General features: G+C 44.5%; 1 protein-coding gene across 1 annotated transcript; it reads right to left on the bottom strand.

Annotated features, from left to right (window-relative positions):
* Positions 1–1,905: 1,905 nt before the first annotated feature.
* Positions 1,906–3,676, bottom strand: LOC147960412 (acyl transferase 7-like). Its single transcript, XM_087534479.1, has 2 exons — positions 3,055–3,676; positions 1,906–2,904 (listed from the first exon to the last, which is right to left on the bottom strand). Exons 1-2 carry the CDS (start codon positions 3,511–3,513, stop codon positions 2,044–2,046), a joined length of 1,320 nt encoding a protein of 439 aa, XP_087390605.1. The 5' UTR covers positions 3,514–3,676; the 3' UTR covers positions 1,906–2,043.
* Between the last annotated feature and the right edge of the window lie 23,248 nt (positions 3,677–26,924).

Genomic DNA, 26,924 nt, shown 5'->3' with positions numbered 1-26,924 from the left:
CTTTCACGACTTTCGCCGGCAGTCTCACCTACATAGCCCGAACCATGGATCCGATCAGCCTACACAACGAAGCACTATCCCTGTCTCCACGGCTAACCGCACCTCCCCGACGAGCTCGACCACTATTCCTACCTCCACGGCTAACCGCACCTCCTCGACGAGCTCGACGTGCTTCCAACCTTGCATCCACACCCCCACTGGACGGAGGATGCAACCCCTAGCGGCGTCATTCGTCTCCCATCGGAAGGATGCAACCAAGCACCACGCCATTCATCTCCTCGAGGATGCAACGCCTACCAGCCATTCATCTCCCGACGAAGGATGCAACACCCGCAGCAAGGCCATTCCTCTCCCTCCAGCCACCACCATCACGGCCTCCCACCCGAAGCAGCATCGAGCTCACCGAACCACCAAGAAGAAGGATGCAACACCAGGCGAGGTGCCATTCATCTCCCACAACCTCGCCCGCACAGCCAGCAGAAACCAGATCGAGCCCTGTTGCCTGCGGAGCTCCCATGCGCGGGCCCAGCCGCCAACGCCCCAGCACACCAGATCCGGGCCGCCAGAGCCATGGGGCGGCATCCAGGCGCCAGATCCGGATCCCCGACGCGCGAGCACGGCGCCTCCCTACGCAGCCAAGCCGCTCCTCCTGACGCGGTCACCCCGCCAGAGCGAGCGCCCTCGAGACGCCAGATCCGCGCGGGCTGGAGACCTCGCACGCCCACGGATCCTACGCCGCGACCTGCCTCCTCCTCGCGCCAGAGGCGCGCGCGCTAACCACCCCTCCGCCATGGCGTGCCGAGCAGCGCCGGCGCGCGCACAGCCACACGCCGCAGCGCCTCGCGCCTGCCTCCTCTGCTTGGCGCAACTGCCCTGCGCAGCCCACCTCGCGAGCGGCAGTGGAAGAGCCCGCCGCCGCCGACACCACACAGGCTTTGCCCGGGCGGCGCTCGCCGGCGGCGGCGGGGGAGGAGGGGCGGATGGGTGGCGGCGGTGCCCGACGGCTAAGGGTTAGCGCCCGGGCCGCACACAGGGAGCGACATGGGGCTCGGTCTTTAGAGACGATTTTTAGCGCCTCCCGGAGATGCTCTTACGTGACGTTCCTCGGGTTTCTCTGACGCCGCCCCGCGTGTCGCCGAACGTTACACTGCGACAAGTAGTACACGGCACAGAAAAAGCAACAGCGAGCACGCGTCCCTGCGGGCTCTGTTTTTCTTCTCTTTTTTCTGTTGGGTGGACAAACCTACGGCCTCTGTTGAGCAGAGCAGGCACATGCGCACCGCACCGCACCGCACCGACAGAGACGGGAGGTCCGAGGGCAGTTGGGTTGGGTACCCGTCAATTCTCGCGCCCGGAAAGGCGGGGTTTAAGCTGGCAGTGCCGAACTTGGCCAAACAAAACGAGACACAGCACGCAGCACATTGCCGAGAGATGCTACCAGCACCAGCCAGCCAGGCACTTCTGGAAGGAAGGAACACCAGCAAGGGCTTCTTCGTCCAACCACCGAACCGAATCGCCGAATAAACCAGCACACACACGCCTGCCAATCATCGTCAAGTTCAAGTGTTCGACCACCTCCACAAGCAAAGCGAAGCACAACTTTTAACCCCACGCACGACGCACGCTACTGGGGATTAACGGACCGAGATTGCGATGCCTGACCGGCACGCAACGCATCGTACTGCACGACACGGATGAAGATGAAGCCGGTGCCGAGTGACAAACGACCTGCTTTACGCCTGCTTTGCTTTGGCGGGAGGAGACAGCGGCTCCCCGCCAACCCGACGTCCCGATCACCACAGCTCCTCTCTCACACTCATTCACAACCTCCCACAAGCAACAACGACGACGACGACGAACATGTAATCCTAACTTAACTGGCAAAGCGAATTCAGTCGAATCCCGGCAAAAAAACAAAGAATTTAATCGAATAAATCAAACAATACAACACGTATTTTATGTATGTATCGTGGTGTTGCGGTGGAATATTCTCCTCTGCCCTCCGGCAGACGACTACTGGCCGTTGGCGACGGCGCCAACCGGTCAGTCGAGGCGCATCATGTCGCGGTGGAAGGCGTCGACGCCGTCGGCGGCGACGCACTGGGTGATGAGGCGCGCGCCGGGCTTGTGCGCGGAGGGGCGCACCAGGATGCACGTCGCGATGTAGTCCAGGTTGGTGAGCGGCACCACGTGCACGGGGGCGCCCCACCCGTAGTCCACCTCCGCGAACCCCAGCCGCGACCAGTCCGACACCAGCAGCGTCCGGTAGTCCGACGTGATGCGGTACGGGTCGCCGTCGCCGCCCGCCTCGCCGCCGCCGCCCGCCTCGCCGCGGCTCCACCGCGCGAACTCGGACGGGAGCCGCTTCTTGCCCTCGCGGATCAGCCGGACCACCTCGTTCAGCGGCGCCTCCGACACGGCCTCCGCCGCCGCCGACACGCGCATGATGTAGTAGCAGTTGCCGTAGAACCCGTCCGGCAGCGCGCGGGGCCGGAGCGCGGGCCGCGCGTTCATGGCGAAGCACACGTGCACCGGGGAGCCCCTCGCGAACCCGGCGGCGCGGGTGCGGGCCTGCCACGCCTTGGCGATCAGCACCTCGAACGCGCTGCACCGGTGCCCCGTCTCCTCCAGGAACCGGGCCTTGAAGTGGTCGATGTAGTCGGTGGAGATGTCCATGGCCAGGTACTGCAGCCGGAGCTCCGTCGGCACCGGGAGCGGGCCCACGGGCGCGGCCGGCGGGCTCGGGATCGCCTCGCGGCCCCACGCCGGCGCCAGCGACGGCGCCGCGCGCCCGCGCGCGATCTCGCCCATCGCCGACATGAACTGCGCCGCGCCGGGCCCGTCCGCCACGGCGTGGCTGAACCGGAACCCGACCACGAAGCCGCCGCACGCGAACTGCGTGACCTGCATTGCGGAATGGGCCGAGCGATTACTAAGCGCCATTGCTACCCATGCCGTTGACTTGGTGGAAGAACCAAAGGTTCCAGAACGCACGCACGCCGGACGGACCCAAAAATGGGGATTTTTTCTGCAATCTTGCTGCTAAATTGTTACCTGGACTAGAAGGATTACGGAGTCCTCGGCGAGCGGGTCGGAGGCGGGGTAGGTGGGGTGCGGCAGCAGCTCGTCCTTGGGCACCATGAGCGGGTACTCGAGGTAGTCCACCTCCTCGAGGGTGCAGCTCGCGGTGGCCTCCACGAACCACACGCCCTCGCCGGTACAGTCCACGACCAGCTCGCCGCCGTCGGACAGCGCGAGCCGGCCGGCGATGGGGCAGTAGCTCACGAGCGCGGCGGCCAGCGCGCGCTCGATGGCCCTGACCGGGGACTCGGCGGCATCGTCGCCGGCGCGGCCCTTGAAGACGTGGAGGGACTCGATGAGCGCGCGCTGCGTGGGGTAGCGGTCGAGCCAGGAGAGCGGGAGCTCGCCGCCGGGCGTGGGCGCCGACGGGGCCACCACCCTCTGCGCCACCCGCGTCACCGTCGCGGTAGCGGCCGGGCCGGTGCTCCGCATGGTGGTTGTGGGGGTGGGGGTGGCCAGCCGGCGAGGCGGAGATCTGGGTTGTGGTGGTGGCGCACTCGCTGGCTGGCTCACCTGGGAAAGAGAGCTGCCACCGCTGTTGGTTTTTTATACAAGGAGTTATTGTATGTGTGTGTGCGCTACGACTAGTCGTTGTGCGTTCTTGATGACTGGATATGATAAGGATTGCCTACCGCACGATCAGAGAGATGGAGGAATCGGATTTAGCCATTTTTCTGTCAGACAAATGATTTCATTGTAGAACTACGAATTGTCATGAGAATATTGATTATATTAGGGCACGTACAATGGTGGCATATGGATACATATGCTTCGTGATAAAAAATAATTTGACGCATACGTGTTGATTTTTCTCCTCAATTTATATGAGTACGGACGGATATTTTTTATAATATTATGTTTCGATGGGCCTTTTGACAGTGTGATTTTGTGTTATCTGTTTTTTAGCAACATTTTGTGTTATCTGTTATTTACTCTCTCTTTAAACAAATATAAGAGCGTTTAGATCAATAAAATAGTGATCTATATGCTTTTATATTTCTTATGGTGGGAGTAACTCATTTATGTGGGTATTTTGTTGCGATGGTGGCGCACGTAATATAGTACTCACTTATTTTGCTCTGTATGTACTCCCTCCGTCTTATAATATAAGAGTGTTTTTGACACTAGTGTAATGTCAAAAATGCTTTTATATTATGAGACGGCGGGAGTAGTTTATATTGGAATCTCTAAAAAGACTTGTATATAGGAACGAAAGGAGTATAATTGATAGAGTGACAGGCATTTCTAACAGATCCCCATTCGGAGGAGTAAAAAGATTGGTTTTACTCCTCTAACCGACACCTGGCTGATCCCCTAAAACGGTTAGTGGAGGAAAATTTATCCTCCACCACCTATTCCGTCCCTAAATTTACTCGGCCGCTATTGCTGAGAGTAAATGTGGAGCCTCTCTCTCGCCTCACCACCTGCCACTGTCTCTTCGCCGGCACACCTCCCGGCGACCGCCGGCCGGCCCCGTCTCTACCTCTTGCCTACCTTGGCCCCCGACGCCAAGCCCGTTTGGCCCCCATTGCCGTCGGCGGAATCAAGGTGAAACTTCGTCGCCAGAGCCAATTCGCCGGATTGCTTCGAATCTTCTTCATTTTTCGTTGGCCGCCGCATATGACCTTGCTTGCGCACCACTGCAGGTCATTCCCACGTGTCGCCGCTTTGGTCTAAACAACGTTGGCCGGCCGGTGCACCACACCGCACCGCAAGTATTCGACGGTTTGTCTAGTTGAGTTTTTTTGTACATTTCTTTTTTAACCGAGCCGTTTGGATTGAACCAAGTCGTTCGAATTGTAGATGAAGAGGTTGAGGGAGATAGTCTTCGAGGATTCGTCGTCATCCGAAGAGGAAGAAGAAGACGAAGACTCTGAAACCGTTTAGGCATGATTTTCAATGATGATGTTCGACGGATGGCATCATCCACCATGGGCCAAAACAATTCCGCATCCATAAGGTAACAAAAATATTCATTTTGCCCAATGTCAAGAAGCTGCTAGGAAAGATACGAAGAGAGCCTTCGGTGTGCTTTAGAAGTGCATTGCAATTGTTCGTGGCCCTGCCGAGTACTGGAGCTCCAAGGTTCTGTGACAGATGACTTGTTGCATCATATTGCATAGCATGATCATTGAAGACCAGAGAGATATGCCTGAGAACTTTCGGTACATCACCAACGGGGCTCCGATTGAGCCAGAGTATGATATAAATAGGATCATGGCATTCCATGAAGAGCAACGCAGGATCGAGAACTGACAAGTTCATGCTCGGCTCCAAGAAGATTTTGTTCAGCATCATTGGCAACTTCATAGCGCTTCCTAGTTGTTCTTTCACATGTTATTTGCTACACATGGACCATCAGTGTGTTTAAATTTGAATAATTCGGTTTGTAAACTTTGAATTTGGTCTGTAAACTATATTCATGATTTGCTTGAACATTCATATTTATATTTAGTTTCTATATGTGTCCTAATATGTAGTTGGAATGTATACTGCAATTGCATAACGTTAGAAAAAGCAAAAAATTACTCCATTATATATAGGGGATCGGCTAGGTCCTGCCAAATCTTAGTGGAGTAAAAATACTTCTCTAAGGGTTTACTCCGTCAGATCCTCCTTTATTTTTTAGGGGATCGATTAGAGTTGTCCTCACATGTTGTTATTTATTTTTTCTAGGTGGCGAGAGGGTGCGCCAGATTGATGTGTTTTTACAGACCGATTGTTGCTAATTGACTTGAAAGAACGTTGACCCAGTCAAAATAGTGAAACAAATTCAAAATTAAACATCTCAGTTGAATGAGAGAGCTCCTTAAGAATAGTTGATCCGACCAAAATCGTGAACCAATCTCAAAATTGATCACCTCAAACGAATGGGAAAGCTCCAAAATTAAGAGCATAGTAAATTTAAAAAATGAATGAGAGAGCTCATTTAGAAATCGTTGACTCTGTCAAAACCAAGGACCAAATTTAAAAATCTCTAAAATTAGGGAACATAGTGAATTAAAAAAATTAAAGAATTAAATGAGAGAGCTCCTTGAATATTGAAATATCAACCGAATAGGAGAGCTCTATAATTAGGGAGCATAGTAGCTTAAGTGGTGCTTGAGCGGACAACACGAACAATACTCAAACATGAGAGAAAATGAAAAACGCCAACCAATCAAACTCCTAAATCGTCCACATATGTCCGAGATGCCCCCAAACCTCAAACTCAACTCATGTGTGGAGAGAAAATGGGGTGTATGAATAGCTCACCACGTTCAGCTCACTCCGATCACTTTCTCCTTTTCTTTTGCCTCTCTTTACCTTTTCTATTTTGATCCCTATCAATCTTATGCATTTTTCTAGAAAATTAGAAAAAATGAGGAGTGTTGTTGTATGTGCGGACACTTCACAGGCATGTTCACAGACCTATAATGGATCAAATTAGCCCTGTTCGATTGAAAATGCTCTTACATCCTCGAAATTGTAATAACTTAAAACTTTAAGAATATATAGCATCTATGTATATTGCAGATCATGCATGCACTATAGTGCGTGATTGCATGGATTTTGAGCCTCCTGTATCTGCTTCCCGGTTGAAGCCTGGCTGGGCTGATACGATGCTTCGGCCATGTTATGCATTGTGTGTGTTAGCCCGTATCGTATCACTGAAGATTATTCTGCGTGTTGTTTCATCACCTACATCAATGGTTTTAGAGCGAGCAGATGGAAAGCACATGAGTTTGATTGTGTCCAAATATTGTTCAGCTTACTCCTTCAAATATGGTGACCTTACCACTCGATAACACACTAAGAAGCATCCCCCCTAAACAACATGATTTGAAGACAAGATAAGAAAAACACATTAATACCAACATGCACACCATTAACATTAGGGGTTGAAACCCCTAATCACGTGATACTAACATTAACACAATGGAAGCTATTTTAAGATAGCAGGGGCAGGTGGTGTTCACTGATCAAAATATGAACAGTTTTCGGCAAACACAATACTTAGGCTACTATTGCTTAGTTGAGAAAGTTCTTGGAAGTATTCCACTTGGTCATGCCTAACGCAACGGTACCGTTGACGGCGAAGTTGCCACATGTTGAAGCCCAAAGTGTTGAGATTGAAGACGATGATGTCGCCGGCTTCCACCTCACCACATGGTCGCCAAACTCCAACACATGCACTCAAGTCTCACACCAGTGCCAAGCGACCACCATCATGGACCGGGGAAGGGGATGTGGAGCCAGGTCCACAGGGACTTCTAGAAATCCCTTGGACAAAAAGGAAGGCAGTGTCATCGTTGATCTACACATAGAACCGATGTGGCAATGATTATATGTGCTTGTGCCCCAACGTTGGTTAGCGGCCCCACTTGGGAAGAGGTAGCTCCATAGCCTACTTCCTCCCCGACACCCTGGGCTTCAGTGTCCACCGGTTGTGCGGGATGACGTCCTCAACGCCATGTGGTGAATGGCAACCCCTGACTCCATGACATCCATCTTTTTATCACCTTGTTAGTAAGTAGATATAGCTAAGCATCATAGTGCAAACCAAATGGAGCAAATCTATAATTGTACATTGCTATGATGCTACGTTGAAGCGCATGAACAAAGCAACGCACAAGCACAATGAAGCATATCTAGCAATGCACATAAACTAAGCGGTGCACATTGCTATGATCAGTGTAGAGCAATGCACATTGCTTTGATCAGTGCACAATCTAGCACTGCACACGTACAGCGAATCATATCTAGCTATGCATGTAAACTAAGCAGTAAATATTGTTTGATTAGTGCACGATCTAGCACTACACATTGCTATGAATCAGTGCACTGTCTAGCAATGCACATCAATTTGATTAGTGCACAATCTGGCAATGCACATTGTTATGATCCTAACGATGAACAATCTAGATATGCACATTGCTATTATCTTAGCAATGCACAATGAGTGCTAAAATCTAATCGAAGAAAATTGTCTGATGCTATTATCAGTGCTAAAATACAATCTAATTGGTACACAATCTGCAAAATCAATCTAGTCCTATGACCCTAGCATTGTAATCTAATAAAATATGGGCAACCGAGTAGCAATGTTGAGTTCAATATACTTACATAATTCACCAATGATGGAGTTGTTCTCGATAGATGTGGAGCAGATAGCACCAGAGCAAACCCCGACAGGAACGTCAAAATCCCCGCCCCTGCTGTGGCGGATGTCCCGGCAACCGCAACTGATACGTCTCCAACGTATCTATAATTCTTGATTGTTCCATGCTATTATATTATCTGTTTTAGATGTTAATGGGCTTTATTTTACACTTTTATATTATGTTTGGGACTAACCTATTAACCGGAGGCCCGGCCCAAATTGTTGTATTTTTTTGCCTATTTCAGTGTTCCCAGAAAAGGAATATCAAACGGAGTCCAAATGGAATGAAACCTTCGGAAGCGTGATTTTTGGAACAAACGTGATCCAGGGGACTTGGAGTGGACATAAAGAAACAATCAAGGAGGCCACGAGGCAGGGGGCGCCCCCCCTCGTGGGCCCCTCGTTGCTCCACCGACCTACTTCTTCCTCCTATATATATTCATATACCCCGAAAACATCCAGGAGCACCACGAAACCCTATTTCCACCGCCGCAACCTTCTGTACCCAAGAAATCCCATCTTGGGGCCTTTTCCGGAGCTCCGCCGGAGGGGGCATTGATCACGGAGGGCCTCTACATCAACTCCATGGCCCCTCTAATGATGTGCGAGTAGTTTACCTTAGACCTTCGGGTCCATAGCTAGTATCTAGATGGCTTCTTCTCTCTCTTTGGATCTCAATACAAAGTTCTCCTTGATTCTCTTGGAGATCTATTCGATGTAACTCTTTTTGCGGTGTGTTTGTCGAGATCCGATGAATTGTGGGTTTATGATCAAGATTATCTATGAACAATATTTGAATATTCTCTGAATTCTTTTATGTATGATTGGTTTATCTTTGCAAGTCTCTTCGAAATATCAGTTTGGTTTGGTCTACTAGATTGACCATTCTTGCAATGGGAGAAGTGCTTAGCTTTGGGTTCAATCTTGCGGTGCTCGATCCTAGTGACAGAAAGGGAAACGACACGTATTGTATTGTTGCCATCGAGGATAAAAAGATGGGGTTTATATCATATTGCATGAGTTTATCCCTCTACATCATGTCATCTTGCTTAAGGCGTTACTCTGTTCTTATGAACTTAATACTCTAGATGCATGCTGGATAGCGGTCGATGTGTGGAGTAATAGTAGTAGATGCAGGCAGGAGTCGGTCTACTTGTCACGGACGTGATGCCTATATACATGATCATACCTAGATATTCTCATAATTATTCGCTTTTCTATCAATTGCTTGAAAGTAATTTGTTCACCCACTGTAATACTTATGCTATCCTTAGAGAAGCCACTAGTGAAACCTACGGCCCCCGGGTCTATTCTCCATCATACAAGTTTCCAATCTATTTTATTTTGCAATATTTACTTCCAATCTATATCATAAAAATGTTAAAAATATTTATCTTATTATTATTATCTCTATCAGATCTCACTCTTGCAAGTGGTCATGAAGGGATTGACAACCCCTTTATCGCATTGGTTGCGAGGTTCTTATTTGTTTGTGTAGGTACGAGGTGACTCGCGCGTGGTATCCTACTGGATTGATACCTTGGTTCTCAAAAACTGAGGGAAATACTTACGCTGCTTTGCTGCATCACCCTTTCCTCTTCAAGGGAAAACCAATGCAGTGCTCAAGAGGTAGCAAAAAGGATTTCTGGCGCCGTTGCTGGGGAGATCTACGCCAAGTCAAGACATACCAAGTACCCATCACAACTCTTATCCTTTGCATTACATTATTTGCCATTTGCCTCTCGTTTTCCTCTCGCCCACTTCACCCTTGTCGTTTTATTCGCCCTCTTTTCCTTTCGCCCTCGCTTTTCCGTTCACCTTTTCTTCGCTTGTTTGCTTGTGTGTTGGATTGCTTGCTTGTCACGATGGCTCAAGATAATACTAAATTGTGTGACTTTGCCAATACCAACAATAATGATTTTATTAGCACTCCGATTGCTCCTCTTACCGATGCTGAATCTTGTGAAATTAATACTGCCTTGCTGAATCTTGTCATGAAAGATCTGTTTTCTGGCCTTCCTAGTGAATATGCCGCTACCCATCTAAACAACTTTGTTTATTTGTGTGATATACAAAAGAAGAAATATGTGGATAATGACATTGTTAAACTTAAGCTATTTTTGTTTTCGCTTAGGGTGTGTTTGACAACAAAGTATTGCATAAACTGTAGTATTGAAAAACTGCAATATTTTTGTCTATAGGTCCTAGAAACCATAGTTTTGACATATCAAAGTATTTTGTAGTATTGGGAATACTATGACAGTGTTTGGCTGGAGCATGTTTAGGACGACGTAAATTAGCTAGCTAGCCATTTCATAGCAGTCGCAAGACATGCACGATCTTAGCTGACCAATGGTTGCAAATTGAATAGCCATGCATAAACAGACTTGGCGGCAAGCTATGCATCAGCGACATGGCATGGAAGCGCGTGGCGTTGCTCTGGCTTGGCTGCGGCTTGACCGACAGCTGCTAACGCGGCGCGTTGAGGCATGGGGCGATGTTGGGGAGCATCGCATGGAAAGCATGCAAGGCCGGTGTGGCTATGATCGCTCACAAGGGCCTGCGCAGGCTCAACCAGTAGTGTGTTCGGAGTTAGCGTTGTAGCCATCAGCGTGCACGACCATGGCATGAGAAATCTGGGCATGTGGTGTCTAGGGGGCTGACCTAATGCACATCATGTATGAGGAGAAGAGAAGCGCAAGTGGGAGTAGGAAGGAAACCATTTTTATTTCCATTGCCTTCTCTTGGCTTGTCCCATGGCCGGCGATCTTCAGGGCGGCTGTGACGGCTTGGGAGCGAGGAAGGCGATAACGAACAGTCTTGTTTTCTTCGTGTGCTCTGTTTTAAAAAAAGAGGTCCAGGGTTTTTTTTAATGCGGAGAAAATACCACGGTTTTGACAATACCATGGTATAGATACTACAGTTTTTTATGGTTGCCAAACAGCTCACAGTAAATTAAACCATGGTATTTTGAAAAATTGCATTATTGTCATAATACTTCAAAAAAACTGATCTATCGAACGGGGCCTTAGAGATCGTGATAAAGCTTGGTTTTCGTCTTTGCCTAAAAATAGTATTGGTTCATGGAACAAGTGCAAAGATGCTTTTATCTCTAAGTATTTTCCTCCCGCTAAGAGCATCTCTCTTAGAAACGATATTATGAATTTTAAGCAACTTGATCATGAACATGTTGCACAATCTTGGGAGAGGATGAAATTAATGATACGTAATTGCCCTACACATGGTTTGAATTTATGGATGATTATACAAAAATTTTATGCCGGATTGAATTTTGCTTCTAGAAATCTTTTAGATTCGGCCGTGGGAGGCACTTTTATGGAAATCACTTTAGTAGAAGCTAGCAAACTCCTAGATAATATTATGGTTAATTATTCTCGATGGCACGCGGAAAGATCTACTAGTAAAAAGGTGCATGCAATTGAAGAGATTAATGTTTTGAGTGGAAAGATGGATGAACTTATGAAATTGTTTGCTAATAAGAGTGCCCCTGCTGATCCTAATGATATGCCTTTGTCTACTTTGATTGAGAATAATAATGAATCTATGGATGTGAATTTTGTTGGTAGGAACAATTTTGGTAGCAATGCGTATAGAGGTAATTTTAATTCTAGGCCATTTCCTAGTAATTCCTTTAATAATTATGGTAATTCCTACAACAATTCTTATGGAAATTACAATAAGATGTCCTCTGATTTTGAATCCAATATTAAAGAATTTATTAGTTCACAAAAGAGTTTCAATACTTTGATTGAAGAAAAATTTCTTAAGATTGATGAGTTGGCTAGGAACGTGGATAGAATTTCTCTTGATGTTGATTCTTTGAAACTTATATCTATTCCACCTAAGCATGATATCAATGAGTCTCTCAAATCCATGAGAATTTCCATTGATGAGTGCAAAGAAAGAACCGCTAGAATGCGTGCTAAAAAAGATTGCTTTGTGGAAGTGTGTTCTTCTAGTTTTCATGATAATAAAGATGAAGATCTAAAAGTTATTGATGTGTCCCCTATTAAATCCCTGTTTTGCAATATGAATCTTGATAATGATGGGACTGGAGAAGAGTCAACTTTAGTTAGAAGGCGTCCCAATGATTCGGAGTTTTTAGATCTTGATGCAAAAATTGATAAAAGTGGGATTGGAGAGGTCAAAACTTTAAATAGCAATGAACACACTATCTTGGATTTCAAGGAATTTAATTATGATAATTGCTCTTTGATAGATTGTATTTCCTTGTTGCAATCCGTGCTAAATTCTCCTCATGCTTATAGTCAAAATAAAGCTTTTACTAAACATATCGTTGATGCTTTGATGCAATCTTATGAAGAAAAACTTGAGTTGGAAGTTTTTATCCCTAGAAAACTTTATGATGAGTGGGAACCTACAATAAAAATAAAAATTAAAGATCATGAATGCTATGCTTTGTGTGATTTGGGTGCTAGTGTTTCCACGATCCCAAAAACTTTGTGTGATTTGCTAGGTTTCCGTGAATTTGATGATTGTTCTTTAAACTTGGACCTTGCGGATTCCACTATTAAAAAACCTATGGGAAAAATTAATGATGTTCTTATTGTTGCAAATACGAATTATGTGCTCGTAGATTTCATTGTTCTTGATATAGATTGCAATCCTTCATGTCCTATTATTCTTGGTAGACCTTTCCTTAGAACGATTGATGCAATTATTGATATGAAAGAAGGGAATGTTAGATTCCAATTTACATTAAGGAAAGGCACGGAACACTTCCCTAGAAAAAAAATTAAATTACCATATGAATCTATTATGAGAGTCACTTATGGATTGCCTACCAAAGATGGCAATACCTAGATCTATCCTTGCTTTTATGCCTAGCTAGGGGCGTTAAACGATAGCGCTTGTTGGGAGGCAACCCTATTTTATTTTTATTCCTTGATTTTGGTTCATGTTTAGTAATAAATAATTTATCCAGCCTCTGTTTTGGTTGTGTTTTTTGTGTTTAATTCGTGTTTGTGCCAAGTAGAACCGTTGGGAAGACTTGGGGAAAGTCTTTTTGATCTTGCTGTAAAAAACAGAAACTTTATCACTCACAAGAATTGCTGCCATTTTTAATTGGAGGGTGATATTTAGTTAATTCTTTTGCAGATGATTAATAGATAAATTACTCACGTCCAGCAATTTATTTTAGAATTTTTGGGGTTCCAGAAGTATTCGAAACCTACAGATTACTACAGACTGTTCTGTTTTTGACAGATTCTGTTTTTCGTGTGTTGTTTGCTTATTTTGATGAATCTATGGCTAGTAATAGAGTTTATGAACCATAGAAAAGTTGGAATACAGTAGGTTTAACACCAATATAAATAACGAATGACTTCATTACAGTACCTTGAAGTGGTGTTTTGTTTTCTTTACTAACGGAGCTCATGAAGATTTTCTTTTAAATTTTGTGTTGTGAAGTTTTCAAGTTTTGGGTAAAGATTTGATGGATTATGGAACAAGGAGTGGCAAGAGCCTAAGCTTGGGGATGCCCAAGGCACCCCAAGGTAAAATCCAAGGACAACCAAAAGCCTAAGCTTGGGGATGCCTCGGAAGGCATCCCCTCTTTTGTCTTCGTTCATTGGTAACTTTACTTGGAGCTATATTTTTATTCGCCACATGATATGTGTTTTTCTTGGAGCGTCTTGTATGATTTGAGTCTTTGCCTTTTAGTTTACCTCAATCATCCTTGCTTTACACACCTTTTGGGAGAGACACACATGAATTGGAATTTATTAGAATACTCTATGTGCTTCACTTATATCTTTTGAGTTGGATAATTTTTGCTCTAGTGCTTCGCTTATATCTTTTAGAGCACGGCGGTGGTTCTATTTTATAGAAATAATTGATCTCTCATGCTTCACTTATATCATTTTGAGAGTCCTTTAGAACAGCATGGTAATTCACTTTGGTTATAATTTTAAATGCTAAGAGAAGTTGGATGCTTGATAGATGGTTTTGAGATATAAAGGTGGTAATATTTGAGGTGTGCTAGTTGAGTAATTGTGAAATTGATGAATACTTGTGTTGAAGTTGGCAAGTCCTGTAGCATGCACATATGGTAAACGTTATGTGACAAATTTGAAGCATGGGGTGTTCTTTGATTGCTTTCCTTATGAGTGGCGGTCGGGGACGAGTGATGGTCTTTTCCTACCAATCTATCCCCCTAGGAGCATGCGCGTAGTGCTTGGTTTTGATGACTTGTAGATTTTTGCAATAAGTATGTGAGTTCTTTATGACTAATGTTGAGTCCATGGATTATACGCACTCTCACCCTTCCATCATTGCTAGCCTCTTCGGTACCGTGCATTGCCCTTTCTTACCTTGAGAGTTGGTGCAAACTTCGCCGGTGCATCTAAACCCCGTGATATGATACGCTCTATCACACATAAGCCTCCTTATATCTTCCTCAAAATAACCACCATACTTACCTATTATGGCATTTCTATAGCCATTCCGAGATATATTGACATGCAATTTTCCACCGTTCCATTTATTATGACACGCATCATCATTGTCATATTGCTTTGCATGATCATGTAGTTGACATCGTATTTGTGGCAGATCCACCATTCATAATTTGTTCACATAGAGTCATATTTTGTTCTAAGTATTGAGTTGTAATTCTTGAGTTGTAAGAAAATAAAAGTGTGATGATCATCATTAGAGCATTGTCCCATGTGAGGAAAGGATGATGGAGACTATGATTCCCCCACAAGTCGGGATGAGACTCCGGACGAAAAAAAGAGGCAAAAAAAAGAAGGCCCAAATAAAAAAAGAAGAAAAAGAGAGAAAAAGAGAGAAGGGACAATGTTACTATCCTTTTTCCACACTTGTGCTTCAAAGTAGCACCATGATCTTCATGATAGAGAGTCTCTTATTTTGTCACTTTCATATACCAGTGGGAATTTTTCATTATAGAACTTGGCTTGTATATTCCAATGATGGGCTTCCTCAAATGCCCTAGGTCTTCATGAGCAAGCGAGTTGGATGCACACCCACTTAGTTTCTTTGATGAGATTTCATATATTCATAGCTCTAATGCATCCGTTGCATGACAATCCCTACTCCTTGCATTGACATCAATCGGTGGGCATCTCCATAGCCCATTAATTAGACGTGTCAATGTGAGACTTTCTCCCTTTTGTCTTCTCACACAACCTCAATCATCATATTCTATTCCACCCATAGTGATATGTCCATGGCTCGCGCTCATATATTGCGTAAAAGTTGAAAGAGTTTGAAAAGGCTAAGTATGAAGCAATTGCTTGGCTTGTCATCGGGGTTGTGCATGATGAGAGCATTTTGTGACGAAAATGAAGCATGGACAAACTATATGACTTTGTAGGGATATGTTTTCTTTGGCTATGGTATTTTGATAAGACATAATTGCTTGATTAGCATACTTGGAGTATTACTATTTTTATGTCAACAATAAAATTTTATCTTGAATCTTTCGGATCTAAACATTCATGCCACAATAAAGAAAAATACATTGAAGAATATTCTAGAAAGCATTGCACATCAAAAATTCTGTTTTTATCATTTACCTTCTTGAGGACGAGCAGGAATTAAGCTTGGGGATGCTTGATACGTCTCCAATGTATCTATAATTTTTTATTGTTCCATGCTATTATATTATCTGTTTTGGATGTCAATGGGCTTTATTTTACACTTCTATATTATTTTTGGGACTAACCTATTAACCGGAGGCCCAGCCCAAATTGCTGTTTTTTTTGCCTATTTCAGTGTTTCGCAGAAAAGGAAAATCAAACGGAGTCCAAACGGAATGAAACCTTCGGGAGCGTGATTTCTGGAACAAACGTGATCCAGGGGACTTGGAGTGGACGTCAAGAAACAATCAAGGAGGCCAGAGGCAGGGGGCGCGCCCTCCACCCTCGTGGGCCCCTCGTTGCTCCATGACCTACTTCTTCCTCCTATATGTATTCATATACCCCGAAAACATCCAGGAGCACCACGAAACCCTATTTCCACCGCCGCAACCTTTTGTACCCAAGAAATCCCATCTTGGGGCCTTTTCCGGAGCTCCGCCGGAGGGGGCATTGATCACGGAGGGCCTCTACATCAACTCCATGGCCCCTCCAATGATGTGTGAGTAGTTTACCTTAGACCTTCGGGTCCATAGCTAGTAGCTAGATGGCTTCTTCTCTCTCTTTGGATCTCAATACAAAGTTCTCCTTGATTCTCTTGGAGATCTATTCGATGTAACTCTTTTTGCCGTGTGTTTGTCGAGATCCGATGAATTGTGGGTTTATGATCAAGATTATCTATGAACAATATTTGAATATTCTCTGAATTCTTTTATGTATGATTGGTTTATCTTTGCAAGTCTCTTCGAAATATCAGTTTGGTTTGGTCTACTAGATTGACCATTCTTGCAATGGGAGAAGTGCTTAGCTTTGGGTTCAATCTTGCGGTGCTCGATCCTAGTGACAGAAAGGGAAACGACATGTATTGTATTGTTTCCATCGAGGATAAAAAGATGGGGTTTATATCATATTGCATGAGTTTATCCCTCTACATCATGTCATCTTGCTTAAGGCGTTACTCTATTATTATGAACTTAATACTCTAGATGCATGCTGGATGGCGGTTGATGTGTGGAGTAATAGTAGTAGATGCAGGCAGGAGTCGGTCTACTTGTCACGGACGTGATGCCTATATACATGATCATACCTAGATATTCTCATAATTATTCGCTTTTCTATCAATTGCTCGACAGTAGTTTTTTCACCCACCGTAATACTTATGTTATCTTGAGAGAAGCCACTAGTGAAACATATGGCCCCCGGGTCTATTCTCCATCATACAAGTTTCCAATCTATTTTATTTTGCAATCTTTACTTTCAATCTATATCATAAAAATACCAAAACTATTTATCTTATTATTATTTTATCTCTATCAGATCTCACTCTTGCAAGTGGTCGTGAAGGGATTGACAACCTCTTTATTGTGTTGGTTGCGAGGTTCTTATTTGTTTCTGTAGGTACGAGGTGACTCGCGCATGGTCTCCTACTGGATTGATACCTTGGTTCTCAAAAACTGAGGGAAATACTTACGCTGCTTTGTTGCATCACCCTTTCCTCTTCAAGGGAAAACCAACACAGTGCTCAAGAAGTAGCAGCGGCCGATGTCCCTAATGCTGCATAGCCGAAATACCGACTGCCATGGTTGAGGAAACGACGGTTGATAGGCGCTCTATATGCGCAGAGCATGGCCTCGTGCAGACTGGGGAAGGGGACCTCAGCATCTTCTCGAACTAATCAGGATGAGGATCCAATGTGTCAAGGCCGTGGCCCAGTGGTTGTGGTTGCTATCGCAGGTGGGGCAAGGAGTCGAGTGACGTGGTGGTGGAGCGTCGACGACCATCGGTGGGAACGAAGGGGTGGTGACAGAGGGGTATGAGTGGGGGTTGGGGTTGTGAAGGGAGAGGGCCAGGCAATAATGGACGATACGTCCCATCTCCCGTGCTTCCCGTGCAAGCAAGTGGCATGCATGGCTCGCTGGAGCCTGCCTCTAGGAAAATGATCTTTTTGGCCATTCATCCTCAACCGTTGCTTTGAGGTTTTTATGGAACACAAATTCGATGTAACTTAGACTACTAAATTTGCATCCCCAAGGCGTGGCTGTTGAATGCAACCCACCAATCACGTGCTATGTGTCGCAGTGGTGGTAGGAGAACACTAATATGCACATAAATAAAATATGTGTTCATTTTTTATTCAAGTGACCAAACTAGCAAATCAGTCCTTTTGAAGCATAATCCATTTTGATATGTTTTACTACGAAGGTCTATTGTTTGAATCTATATTGCCCTAATATGCATTTTTTAGATTTTTAGGATCTCTATCCTATGTTTTTTTAGTTTAGTATAATTTTCATTTTCTCCTTAGTGTTCCTAGATGGGTTTTGCTACATAGAATAGAGATGAAAACATTACCAAAGGCTCATTCATTGAAAATCAAAATCGTATAGACAGGAAAAGAAAAATGAATTTGAAGGAAATATGCCCTAGAGGCAATAATAAAGTTGTTATTTATATTTCCTTATATCATGATAAATGTTTATTATTCATTCTAGAATTGTATTAAACGGAAACTTAGTACATGTGTGAATACATAGACAAACAGAGTGTCCCTAATATGCCTCTACTTGACTAGCTCGTTAATCAAAGATGGTTAAGTTTCCTAATCATAGACATGTATTGTCATTTGATGAATGGGATCACATCATTAGAGAATGATGTGATGGACAAGACCCATCCATTAGCTTAGCATAATGATCATTTAGTTTTATTGATATTGCTTTCATCATGACTTATACATGTTCCTCTGACTATGAGATTATGTAACTCCCGAATACCGGAGGAACACCTTGTGTCCTATCAAATGTCATAACGTAACTGGGTAATTATAAAGATGCTCTACAGGTGTCTCCGATGGTGTTTGTTGAGTTGGCATAGATTGAGATTAGGATTTGTCACTCCGTGTATCGGAGAGGTATCTCTGGGCCCTCTCGGTAATGCACATCACTATGAGCCTAGCAAGCAATGTGACTAATGAGTTAGTTACGGGATGATGCATTACGGAACGAGTAAAGAGACTTGCCGGAAACGAGACTAAACTAGGTATGAAGATACCGACGATCGAATCTCGGGCAAGTAACATGTCGATGACAAAGGGAATGACGTATGTTGTTACGCGGTTTGACTGATAAAGATCTTCGTAGAATATGAAGGAGCCAATATGAGCATCCAGGTTCCGCTATTGGTTATTGACCGGAGATGTGTCTCGGTCATGCCTACATAGTTCTCAAACCCGTAGGTTCTGCACGCTTAACGTTCGATGATGATTTGTATTATGACTTATGTGAATTGATGACCGAAGTTTGTTTGGAGTCCCGGATGAGATCATGGACATGACGAGGAGTCTGGAAATGGTTGAGAGGTAAAGATTCATATATTGGAAGGTTACATTCGGACACTCGAATGGTTTCGGGAAGTTTCGGATAAGTTTCGGAGTACCGGGGGTTACCGGACCCCTCCCTCTGGGAAGTTAATGGGCCAACATGGGCCTTAGTGGAGAAGAGAGAGGGCCGGCCAGGATGTGGCGCGTGCCCCCCTTGCCAATCAGAATTGGACAAGGGGTGGGGGCGGCGCCCCCTTTCCCTCTCCTACTCCTCTCTTTCCCCCTTTTTGCTACTCCGGAAAAGGAAAAAAGGAGAAGGGGAATTCTACTAGTTCTAGGGAGTCCTAGTAGGACTCCCCACACTTGGCGCGCCCCTAGGGGGCTGGCTTCCTCCTTCCCCCTTTATATACGGAGGCGGGGGGCACCCCAAAGGTACAACAGACATCTCTTAGCCGTGTGTGGTGTCCCCCTCCAGAGTTTACCACCTCGGTCATATCGTCATAGTGTTTAGGCGAAGCCCTGCACTGATAGCTTCATCATCACCGTCGCCACGCCGTCGTGCTGATGGAACTCTCCCTCGTCCTCAACTGGATCAAGAGCTTGAGGGACGTCATCTTGCTGAACGTGTGCTGAACATGGAGGTGCTGTATGTTCGGTGCTAGGATCGGTAGGATCGTGAAGGCGTTCGACTACATCAACCGCGTTACTAAATGCTTTCGCTTTCGGTCTACGGGGGTATGTAGACACACTCTCCTCTCTCGTTGCTATGCATCTCCTAGTTAGATCTTGCGTGATTGTAGGAATTTTTTTGAATTACTACGTTCATGAGACTGGTTCTATCGACGTGCTTCGCACACAGGTGGCTGGCAGGTGTCTGTTTCTCCAACTTTAGTTGAATCGAGTTTGACTATGGACAGTCCTTGTTGAAGGTTAAAACAACACACTTGACGAAAAATCATTGTGGTTTTGATGCGTAGGTAAGAACGCTGCTAGAAGCCCGTAGCAGCCACGTAAAATTTGCAACAACAAAGTAGAGGACGTCTAACTTGTTTTTGCAGGGCATATTGTGTTGTGATATGGTTAAGACGTGATGAGATATAAATTGTTGTATGAGATGATCATGTTTTGTAAAAGTTATCGGCAACTGGCAGGAGCCTTATGGTTGTCGCTTTATTGTATGAAATGCAATCGCCATGTAATTGCTTTACTTTATCACTAAGTGATATCGATAGTTGTGGAAGCAATAGTTGACGAGACGACAACGATGCTACGATGGATATCAAGGTGTCAAGCTGGTGACGATGGAGATCATAACGCTGCTTTGGAGATGGAGATCAAAGGCACAAGATGATGATGGTCATATCATGTCACATATTTTGATTGAATGTGATTTTATCCTTTATGCATCTTATTTCGCTTAGTACGGCGGTAGCATTATAAGATGATCCCTCACTAAATTTCAAGGTACAAGTGTTCTCCCTTAGTATGCACCGTTGCTACAATTCGTCGTGCCGAGACACCACGTGATGAGCGGGTGTGATAAGCTCTACGTTCACATACAACGGGTGCAAGCCAGTTTTTCACGTGCAGAATACTCGGGTTAAACTTGACAAGCCTAGCATATGCAGATATGGCCTCGGAACACTGAGACCGAAAGGTCGAACATGAATCATATGGTAGATATGATCAACATAGTAATGTTCACCATTGAAAACTACTCCATCTCACGTGATGATTGGACATGGTTTAGTTGATATGGATCACGTGATCATTTAGATGACTAGAGGGATGTCTATCTAAGTGGGAGTTCTTAAGCAATATGATTAATTGAACTTTAATTTATCATGAACTTAGTAACTGATAGTATTTGCATGTCTATGTTGTTGTAGATCAATGGCCCGTGCTACCGTTCCCTTAAATTTTAATGCGTTCCTAGAGAAAGCTAAGTTGAAGGATGATGGTAGAAACTACACGGACTGGATCCGTAACTTGAGGATTATCCTCATTGCTGCACAGAAGAATTACGTCCTGGAAGCACCAGTAGGTGCAAGACCCACTGCAGGAGCAACTCCAGACATTGTGAACGTCTAGCAGAGCAAAGTTGATGACTACTCGATAGTTCAGTGTGCCATGCTTTACGGCTTAGAATCGGGACTTCAAAGACGTTTTGAACGTCATGGAGCATATGAGATGGTCTAGGAATTGAAGTTAATATGAAGTCTCCAATAAGTTCTATAGCTGTAAGATGGAGGAGAATAGTTCTGTCAGTGAACATATACTCAGAATGTCTGGGTACCACAACCACTTGACTCAACTAGGAGTTAATCTTCCTGATGACAATGTCATTGACAGAGTTTTTCAATCACTGCCACCAAGCTACAAAAGCTTTGTGATGAACTATAATATGCAAGGGATGGATATGACAATTCCCGAGCTCTTCGCGATGCTAAAGGCTGCAGACGTAGAAATCAAGAAGGAGCATCAAGTGCTGATGGTTAACAAGACAACTAGTTCAAAGAAAAAGGGCAAAGGGAAGAAGGGGAACTTCAAGAAGAATAGCAAGAAAGTTGCTGCTCAAGTGAAGAAGCCCAAGTCTGCACCTAAGCCTGAGACTGAGTGCTTCTACTGCAAAGGGACTGGTCACTGGAAGCGGAACTGCCCCAAGTATTTGGCGGATAAGAAGGATGGCAAAGTGAAAGGTATATTTGATATACATGTTATTGATGTGTACCTTACTAATGCTCGTAATAGTGCATGGGTATTTGATACTGGTTCTGTTGCTCATATTTGCTACTCGAAACAAGTGCTATGGATTAAATGAAGATTGGCTAAGGATGAGGTGACGATGCATGTGGGAAATGGTTCCAAAGTCGATGTGATCGCCGTCGGCACGCTATCTCTACATCTACCATCAGGATTAGTTTTAGAACTAAATAATTGTTATTTAGTGCCAGTGTTGAGCATGAACATTATATCTAGATCTTGTTTGATGCGAGACGGTTATTCATTTAAATCAGAGAATAATGGTTGTTCTATTTGTATGAGTATATCTTTTATGGTCATGCACCCTTGATGAGTGGTCTATTTCTGTTGAATCTTGATACGTCTCCAATGTATCTATAATTTTTGATTGTTCCATGCTATTATATTATTTGTTTGGGATGTTTATGGGCTTTATTATACACTTCTATATTATTTTTGGGACTAACCTATTAACCCAGAGCCCAGTGCCAGTTTCTGTTTTTTCCTTGTTTTAGAGTATCGCAGAAAAGGAAAATCAAACGGAGTCCAATTGACCTGAAACTTCACGGAACTTATTTTTGGACCAGAAGAAGCCCACGGAGTACCGGAGATGGGCCAGGAGAGTCCCGGTCTGCCCACGTGGGTGGGGGCGCGCCCACCCCCGTGGGCATGCCCCCCTGCCTCGTGGACAGCCCGGAGATCCACCGACGTACTTCTTCCTCCTATATATACCCACATACCCTAAAAACTTCAAGGAGCACAATAGATCGGGAGTTCCGCCGCCAGAAGCTTCTGTAGCCACCGAAAACCAATCTAGACCCGTTCCGGCACCCTGCCGGAGGGGGAAATCCCTCTCCGGTGGCCATCTTCATCATCCCGATGCTCTCCATGACGAGGAGGGAGTAGTTCTCCCTCGGGGCTGAGGGTATGTACCAGTAGCTATGTGTTTGATCTCTCTCTCTCTCGTGTTCTTGAGGTGATACGATCTTGATGTATCGTGAGCTTTGCTATTATAGTTGGATCTTATGATGTTTCTCCCCCTCTACTCTCTTGTAATGGATTGAGTTTTCCCTTTGAAGATATCTTATCGGATTGAGTCTTTAAGGACTTGAGAACACTTGATGTATGTCTTGCGTGGGATACCCGTGGTGACAATGGGGTATTCTATTGATCCACTTGATGTATGTTTTGGTGATCAACTTGCGGGTTCCGCCCATGAACCTATGCATATGGGTTGGCACACGTTTTCGTCTTGACTCTCTGGTAGAATCTTTGGGGCACTCTTTGAGGTTCTTTGTGTTGGTTTGAATAGATGAATCTGAGATTGTGTGATGCATATCGTATAATCATACCCACGGATACTTGAGGTGACATTGGAGTATCTAGGTGACATTAGGGTTTTGGTTGATTTGTGTCTTAAGGTGTTATTCTAGTACAAACTCTACGATAGATCGAACGGAAAGAATAGCTTCATTTTATTTTACTACGGACTCTTGAATAGATCGATCAGAAAGGATAACTTTGAGGTGGTTTCGTACCCTACCATAATCTCTTCGTTTGTTCTCCGCTATTAGTGACTTTGGAGTGACTCTTTGTTGCATGTTGAGGGATAGTTATATGATCCAATTATGTTATTATTGTTGAGATAACTTGCACTAGCGAAAGTATGAACCCTAGGCCTTGTTTCAACGCATTGCAATACCGTTTACGCTCACTTTTATCATTAGTTACCTTGCTGTTTTTATATTTCCAGATTACAAAAACCATTATCTACCATCCATATTGCACTTGTATCACCATCTCTTCAACGAACTAGCGCACCTATACAATTTACCATTGTATTGGGTGTGTTGGGGACACAAGAGACTCTTTATTATTTGGTTGCAGGGTTTTTTGAGAGAGACCATCTTCATCCTACGCCTCCCACGGATTGATAAACCTTAGGTCATCCACTTGAGGGAAATTTGCTACTGTCCTACAAACCTCTGCACTTGGAGGCCCAACAACGTCTACAAGAAGAAGGTTGTGTAGTAGACATCAAGCTCTTTTCTGGCGCCATTGCCAGAGAGGTTAGTGCTTGAAGGTATATCTTTAGATCTTGCAATCGAATCTTTTAGTTTCTTGTTTTATCACTAGTTTAGTCTATAAAAGAAAACTATAAAAAAATGGAAGTAAGGATGCCTCATATGCTTCATATTTTTAATGTCTTTCGTGAAAATAAGGATTCCTATAATTGTGCCAAAGTGTTAGAAGAAGAATGCATTAGAATGTTTGGCACTAAATCCTTGTATGATGAGCATGATTGCAATGTTGTTAGTATGAATTCCTTGAATATCTATGATAATGATATGCAAAGCCACAAGTTTGGGGAAGCTATGTTTGATGAAGATGATATTTTTTGTCCCCCAAGTTTTGGTGAGCAAATTTATTATGATGAAATCATGCCTCCTATTTATGATGATTATATTGATGAAAGTGGATTTGGAGAGGTCATGACTTTATTTTGTGATGAATCCACTATTTCGGAAGAGGTTCCAATTGATTATGAGAACAAAGTTGCAATCTATGATGATTATTCTGATGACTTGTATGCTATAAAGAATAATGATATCCATGAAACTTGTCATCATGATTTTAGTTTTCAATTGGATTATGCCTCACATGATAATTATTTTGTTGAGTTTGCTCCCACTATTATTCATGAGAATAATTTTGCTTGTGTGGAGAGTAATGAAATTTCTATGCTTGTAGATCATGAAAAGAATGCTTTAGGTGCTGGTTATATTGTTTAATTCATTCATGATGCTACTGAAACTTATTATGAGGGAGGAACATATGCTTGTAGGAATTGCAATAATATCAAGTTTCCTCTCTATGTGTTGAAAATCTTGAAGCTATGCTTGTTTTACCTTCCTATGCAAGTTGATTCTTATTCCCATAAGTTATTTTCCCACAAAATCCCTATGCATAGGAAGTGGGTTAGACTTAAATGTGCTAGTCATATTCTTCATGATGCTCTCTTTATGTTTCAATTCTAATCCTTTATGTGAGCATCATTGAAATCATCATGCCTAGCTAGGGGCGTTAAACAATAGCGCTTGTTGGGAGGCAACCCAACTTTATTTTTATTCCTTGCTTTTTGATCCTGTTTAGTAATAAATAATTTATCTAGCCTCTGTTTTGGTTGTGTTTAATTAGTGTTTGTGCCAAGTAGAACCGTTGGGAAGACTCGGGGAAGGTCTTTTTAATCTTGCTGTAAAAAACAGAAACTTTAGCGCTAACGAGAATTGCTGCCATTTTTATTTGGAAAGTGCTATTTAGTTAATTATTTTTGCAGATGATTAATAGATAAATTCCTCATGTCCAGCAATTTATTTTAGAATTTGGGGTTCCAGAACTTGCATTAGCTACAGATTACTACAGACTGTTCTATTTTTGACAGATTCTGTTTTTCGTGTGTTGTTTGCTTATTTTGATGAATCTATGGCTAGTAAAATAGTTTATAAACCATAGAGGAGTTGGAATATAGTAGGTTTAACACCAATTATCGGTGTCAAAACCGGCGGATCTCGGGTAGGGGGTCCCGAACTGTGCGTCTAAGGCGGATGGTAACAGGAGGCAGGGGACACGATGTTTACCCAGGTTGGGGCCCTCTTGATAGAGGTAATACCCTACGTCCTGCTTGATTGTTCTTGAAGATATGAGTAGTACAAGAGTTGATCTACCACGAGATCAGAGAGGCTAAACCCTAGAAGCTAGCCTATGGTACGATTGTATGTTGTCCTACGGACTAAAACCCTCCGGTTTATATAGACACCGGAGGAGGCTAGGGTTACACAAGGTCGGTTACAAAGGAGGAGATATCCATATCTGTATTGCCTAGCTTGCCTTCCACGCCAAGTAGAGTCCCATCTGGACATGGGACGAAGTCTTCAATCTTGTATCTTCATAGTCCAACAGTCCGGCCAAAGGATATAGTCCGGCTGTCCGGAGACCCCCTAATCCAGGACTCCCTCAGTAGCCCCTGAACCAGGCTTCAATGACGATGGGTCCAGCGTGCAGTGTTGTCTTCGGCATTGCAAGGCGGGTTCCTTCTCCGAATACATTATGGATGAGTTTGAATACAAGGATAGTGTCCGACCCTGCAAAATAAGTTCCACATACCACCGTAGAGAGAATAATACTTCCACAAATCTAATCTGTTGACACGTTTCGATAGTATGACATCATTCCATGGCTCGGTTATTATTCGAACCGCTTTTCTCAACCATCTCCGCACATATTGCGAGGCGGTTTTCTTGATATGTCTTGTCAAAGCAGAGATCGTGTTCCCCTTATCATGGGATTCTCATCAATACGGGCGTGGGTAACCCAACCGCGCCATCAATTACGGCGCCTGGGGAATAAGCGGTTTTGCCGGGCAAGTGGGGAGACTCATCGCCTCCTCCGCCCTTATAAAGGGACAAAGATCTACTTTTTTTCACCCACGCCTTCTTCCTTCTCGCTTACCCATTCCCGCACACTCGAGCTCTAGCGCCCAAGTTCGCGTTCTTCTTCTCAAACCACTCCAAGCATGTCTGGAGCAGGATGCAAGTGGATGGTCTCCTCCATCACGGAGGAGAACATCAAAAAGTTACGGGAGGCCGGATACCTACCTACGAATATCACGCACCGGCTGCCGAATGCGGGACAGATCGTCCCAATGCCCGAACCCCATGAGAGGGTAGTTTTCCTTACCCATTTTGTCCGCGGACTGGGATTTCCTCTCCACCCGTTTGTCCGCGGGCTCATGTTCTACTACGGGCTGGATTTCCATGATCTGGCCCCCAACTTCATCCTCAACATCTCGGCATTTATTGTCGTGCACGAGGCCTTCCTCCGCATCAGGCCCCACTTCGGCCTATGGCTGAAAACCTTCAATATCAAACCGAAGGTGGTGGGTGGCCAGCAAGCAGAATGTGGAGGCGCCATGGTGGGCAAGATGCCTAATGTCACCTGG

This window comes from Triticum urartu, chromosome 7A (assembly GCF_056163025.1).
Source record: "Triticum urartu cultivar PI428250 chromosome 7A, HENAU_Tu73, whole genome shotgun sequence".
NCBI lineage: Eukaryota > Viridiplantae > Streptophyta > Magnoliopsida > Poales > Poaceae > Triticum > Triticum urartu.
The sequence above is the reverse complement of the archived record's forward strand: the minus strand, read 5'-3'. Positions and strand labels throughout refer to the sequence as shown.